At 39.9% G+C, this 6,000-nt stretch overlaps 1 protein-coding gene across 4 annotated transcripts in view; it reads right to left on the bottom strand.

Annotated features, from left to right (window-relative positions):
* Positions 1–722: 722 nt before the first annotated feature.
* Positions 723–6,000, bottom strand: part of PHKA2 (phosphorylase kinase regulatory subunit alpha 2) — a 144,284-nt gene continuing 139,006 nt past the window's right edge. For 2 of the 4 annotated variants that reach the window (XM_069761524.1, XM_069761525.1), the window contains one exon: positions 723–2,660. In XM_069761524.1, coding sequence (XP_069617625.1) covers positions 2,487–2,660 — 174 coding nt within the window. In that variant the 3' untranslated portion in view covers positions 723–2,486. The remainder of the gene's footprint in view (positions 2,661–6,000) is intronic. The other 2 variants (XM_069761523.1, XM_069761522.1) reach the window with 2 other exon arrangements.

Raw genomic sequence — 6,000 nt, 5'->3', positions numbered from 1 at the left:
GTCACATTGTATTATCAGGAATCAGAGCAGTGAAAAAAAAAGCCCTGGCTGAATCAGCTGTAATAATATTTCATTCCTATTCTGGAAGCTTTATGTGTTAAAAGACATGTTGCAGCGAATGGTGTTAAAAATAGCTAAATGTTCCCCAAAACACAGCAAAACAGTTCTAAAAACAGAAAGAAAAAGTGAAATATTACTGAGTGACCCACTATCATTTCATGGAAGACTGATCTCTTTAAAAGGTCTTGTCCATGACTAATATATATATATATTTTTTTTACTAAGGGCTTAAAAATTAGCAGGCAAGTAGTTGCCAATAGAGGCAACTACCTGCCTGTTCTACCCAGTACCGGATCATAGTGGTCAACGACTGCTCCTGACAGCGATCCAGCTGCTCCATCTCAACAGAATCGTTCTTCCACTTCTGGGCTGCTCTGCTACCCGCCAACGTCATGCTGATTGATAGCCGTTCACTGCAGTTAGGTAGTGGGGAGCTGGCTGTCAATCAGCAGGACATTGGCAATCGCGCCCCGTCAATCTAGGGGAGTGGAAGAGAAGCCGCTGCTCTGTCAACATATCAGCAGAAGCTGCTAAATCACTGGCAGGAGTGGTCCATGACAACGGGCCTGTTAGTTCTTAGGCCCGGAGTAAAAAAATAAATAAATAAAAATAAAAAATAATAATAATATAGTAAATATATATATATACACATACACACACAATACTGGATACACCCTTTAATGAACGGACAGTCCTAACAATTTAGAGATAATGTGTATCTGTATGTTATAAGGCTGGATACAGACAAATCCACTACTTTGCATCAAAACCCCTTATCACAACATTACTTTTAGAAAAGGTTTATTGCATGATAATGTCCAAAGACAATATCTCTAACCATTAAGGAACACGATTTTGTGTTCTGTAACTGGCCACGTTACCTATATATAGTGAAGGTGTTAGGAACATGATTTCACTACTATATGAGTATTGCAGGTTAGAGGTCATTCCATCTTCAGATCATAGTGGTTTAGGAGAGGAGGAGCAAGCTGTGACTAAAGAGGAGGAGGAGAGGTGCTTCTAAGGATCACAGAACAAAGATGTTCAGTTTATTGGGCTCCTTAGCAATTATATGAGCAGTGCTGCACTTTCTGTATTTTTTGTGTGAAATGAGTAACATACTAGTAAATACCACAAATTAATGCCTTGTTTAAATAAAGATAAAATAGCCAACATCTTTAATATCACACCTTTATATGCTAGGAACTACAGTATGTCAGTCTCAGCTCTTTTACATGGGTTTTCTGGGACTTATACACTGATGGCCTATCCTTAGAATAGGTCATAAATATCTGATCTGTGGGGGTGCGACACCCAATTCCCCTGCCGATCAGCTGTCCTTAGAGCTGGCGGTGGGCGGAAGAGCTCAGTTGCGGAGCTACACAACATGATGTATCTGTCAACAGCGGACACTGCACATTCGCCCCCTATTGATTCGAATAGGGGCCAGATATGCAATACCCAACCACTGTCACTTTACAATTGACGGAGCTGTGCAGTTCGCCAACTGACCAGTTCCACCCGCCACCGGCACCAGGTACATCTCATCAGCATGAATGCTGGAAGTCACACCTCAACCGATCAGATATTGATGCCCTCCCCACTGGATTTGCTATCAACGTAAAAGTCCCAGACAACTCCTTTAAACAGCTTGTCTGAGATGACACCAAAAATTGGTGCAAAGGCATGGCTGTAAAATAACAAAATAAGAAACCCTTACATGCCGAATCCCCTGCGGCTTCAGGGCCGTCTACAAATCATGACCAAGTAAATTGCCTTAGAAGTCTTATTCCGCCTGTCTCGGCATCATTGATGAGCCCAGTGCCTCACGTAACCAGTCACGTGTTGCAGATGGACCATTACTGCCGCAGTCCAGCAACCAATGAACAGCAGTGGGGCAGTGAAACGACAAAGGATGCAATAGGGTAAGGAATGATTATTTTGGAATTTTACAGGCATTAACATCCTTTTCCTAAACAAGTACAATGTGTTTAAGTTATTTCCATATTCGACAGGTTGCTCATACAATTTTGTTTTTTTGGTATACAACATGAACCCTTAAGATTTTTTGTTTTCTTCTTAGCAATGATTTTTTTAAATTTAATTTCATCAAATATATTAACCATTTAAATAACAAACTCTAATCATAAAGTATTGTATATATTACCATAAATAGAACGTGTATACATTTTCTAGTGACATTCTCTTTTCTCGCGGCCCAACGCTGGGCTTAAAATTTACAAGAATAGTTTTCAGTTCAAACTATAATTTAAAAAATTCCATGTCATAAGTTGCCTGTAATTTTCCAGTAACAGCTGCATGTTTCTTGTTTCTTGCAATATTAACTGTTTGGACACGTCTACAACAAAGCACTCGCGCAGCTTAAATACATCTACAATATTTGGTTCAAGACTTCATGTAACATTTTACTGCATCATACAACTGGAGCTTGGTAAGTAGTCCTGCAAGTAAGAGGCCACAGCTTTGGTCAGGTAAGTCATTGTACCAAAGGCCCCGCTAGGAGCGCTGTCATAGAAGAAGTTGCAGATCCCGGTTGCTGGATCCTGATCGAGGTAAAAATCTCCGGCTCCCAGGGCTTTCTGTTAAACAAAGGGATACTAGATTAGGTTTCAGATGTAACTGAAAAGACTTCTGCGCAGCATGTGCTGTATAACATCAGATATACAATTCACTGACCGTTAGCATCTACTATAATTATATATGTATTGATGTTTTCCACAGCACTGAAAATTAATACAAACCCTCATGAGCTTTTAAAAGGGGTTATCCAGGACTGTTTAATTTTTGGTTATGGGTCTAAGAACAAACAGGCAAGTAGTTGCTAACTACCTGCCTGTTCTGCCTGATACCGATCTCTGCCAGTACTGAGCAGTCACAGACCGCTCCTGCCGGCAATACAGCTTGTGGTGACATCATGTCAATAGACCACCGGCTTCTCTTCCGCTCTGCTCTGTTGATGCAGTGTGGCTGCCTAACTGGAAGGAGATAGCTATTAATCAGCATGATGTCGTCAGTCATGGCCGATTGACAGAGCAGCCCGAAATAAGAAGAGCTGCTCTGCTGATGTGAAGGAGCTGAAATCGCCGGCAGGAGCGGTCGGTGACTGCTTTCAGTGAGGTAGAAAAGACAGGTAGTTTCCTCAGTTAGCAACTTCCTGCCTGTTAGCTTTAACCCCTTCATGACCTTGGGATTTTCCGTTTTTCCGTGTTCGTTTTTCGCTCCCTTCCTTCCCAGAGCCATAACTTTTTTATTTTATTTTCCATCAATATGGCCATGTAAGGGCTTATTTTTTGCGGGACGAGTTGTACTTTTGAACGACATCATTGGTTTTACCATGTTGTGTACTAGAAAACGGAAAAAATAATTCCAAGTGCGGAGAAATAGCAAAAAAAGTGCAATTCCACACTTGTTTTTTTGTTTGGCTTTTTTACTAGGTTCACTAAATGCTATAACTGACCTGCCATTATGATTATTCAGGTCATTACGAGTTAATAGACACCTAACATGTCTAGGTTCTTTTTTATTTAAGTGGTGAAAAAAAAATTCCAAACTTTGCTAACAAAAAAAAATAAATTTGCGCCATTTTCCGATTCCTGTAGTGTCTCCATTTTTTGTGATCTCGGGTCGGGTGAGGGCTTATTTTTTGCGTGCTGAGCTGATGTTTTTAATGATACCATTTTGGTGCAGATACGTTCTTTTGATCGGCCGTTATTGCATTTTAATGCAATGCCGCTGCGACAAAAAAACCCCCCGTAATTCTGGAGTTTCTAATTTTTTTTTTCTCGCTATGCCATTTAGCGATCAGGTTAATCCCTTTTTTTATTGATTGATCGGGCGACTGAACGCGGCGATACAAAATATGTGTAGGTTTGATTTTTTTATTGTTTTATTTTGAGGGCGATTTAAACTTTTATATTTTTTTCACATATATTTAAACTTTTTTTTTTTACTTTTGCCAAGCTGGCACAACTCGATCGGCTCAGCTACATGGGAGCGATCATGTGACAGGGGTTGCTTTGCTGCCTCTGGCACTGGACTGCTTGACCGTGTGCATGGCTTTATGAAGTCTGAAGACTACCAACAAATTTTGCAGCATAATGTAGGGCCCAGTGTGAGAAAGCTGGGTCTCCCTCAGAGGTCATGGGTCTTCCAGCAGGACAATGACCCAAAACACACTTCAAAAAGTACTAGAAAATGGTTTGAGAGAAAGCACTGGAGACTTCTAAGGTGGCCAGCAATGAGTCCAGACCTGAATCCCATAGAACACCTGTGGAGAGAACTAAAAATGGCAGTTTGGAGAAGGCACCCTTCAAATATCAGGGACCTGGAGCAGTTTGCCAAAGAAGAATGGTCTAAAATTCCAGCAGAGCATTGTAAGAAACTCATTGATGGTTACCGGAAGCGATTGGTCGCAGTTATTTTGGCTAAAGGTTGCGCAACCAAGTATTAGGCTGAGGGTGCCAATACTTTTGTCTGGCCCACTTTTGGAGTTTTGTGTGAAATGATCAATGTTTTGCTTTTTGCTTCATTCTCTTTTGTGTTTTTTCATTTAAGACAAATTAATTGAAGATAATACCAAATAATTTGTGTTTGCAATCATTTTCAGGAAGAAACTGAATATTTTCTGACAGAATTGCAGGGGTGTTAATACTTTTGGCCATGACTATAGGTTTGGTCAGATAAAGAATACCACGACATGGAAATTAAATCCATTTTGGCTGAAGTTAATAGGCCCTGAGGACAGAACTATAGACCAACTCGACTGTTTCATTACATCCCACCCAATGCCGCAAAATATTAACATTTTTTGGGACGCTCTTAAAGCATATCTGAGAGGATGTTTATCCTCTACAATCTCTTATATTAAGCACTTGACTTCAAGGGAAGATGATGACATGGAGAAGCGACTGAAGGACTCGGAGGCGGCTTACATAGCTAATCAGACAAGCGAAAACAGAGCTGAGTGGTTACATTCTCATAGATTACATAGTCAGTATGCTGACACCAAATCTAAATGTAAGCTGTTTTTTACTAAACAGGCATAGTTTGAACTGGGAAACCAGTCCAGTAAACTTTTAGCATTTATGGTGCGCCAACATACTACAACTAATACTATACTTAAAATCCGGAAACCAGACGATTCAATAGTAACTTCGACAGACGACATACTTCAATGCTTTTATGACTTCTATAAAGAGTTATATAGTTCCAAAGGGGACTCTGATACTTTGGAATGCCTAAACTATTTATCTGACAGAGTTCCCTACACTGAGTCCTACACAACAAGCTTTTTTACATGCAGACTTTACTCTTGATGAGATAAATAAGGTCATAACAGATATGGCTTCTGGTAAGGCGCCCGGCCCAGATGGTTTCCCCATAGAGATGTATAGAAAATATCGAGATACTTTGGTACCAATCCTTTTGAAAGTATTTCAGGGGATATGGGAGGGGGGTTCTTTGCCGGATTCCTATTATGAAGCAAATATTACAGTTTTAAAAAAAGAAGGGAAGGACCCCTTAGAATGTGGATCTTACCGTCCTATTTAATTAGTTAATGTAGATTATAAGATTTTTACTAAAATTTTAGCCACCAGGTTAAATACAGTAATATTGGACATAATACACCCAGACCAGACTGGATTTATGGAAGAGTACTTCTATCAATATCAGGAGAGTTCAATCAATATTAATTTGTAATTTACATGTGCTTGACTTGCTGTCACAAGACAATAAATTAAAATTTAATTTAAATAGGTGCTAGAACTTAATTTCCTGTCATTCCCATCATGCACTGTCCCTGCCATTGTGCTCCTGCTTTTATGACATGCAGGAAAGCAAGAACAGAGAGACAAGTGCTAGCAACTTCTTCCAGCAATCTATGCAAAAATACTGCTATTTTAGCCACTTTTTTTGCAC

Source organism: Ranitomeya imitator, chromosome 3 (assembly GCF_032444005.1).
Source record: "Ranitomeya imitator isolate aRanImi1 chromosome 3, aRanImi1.pri, whole genome shotgun sequence".
NCBI lineage: Eukaryota > Metazoa > Chordata > Amphibia > Anura > Dendrobatidae > Ranitomeya > Ranitomeya imitator.
This window is presented reverse-complemented; position numbering and strand designations above follow the sequence as displayed.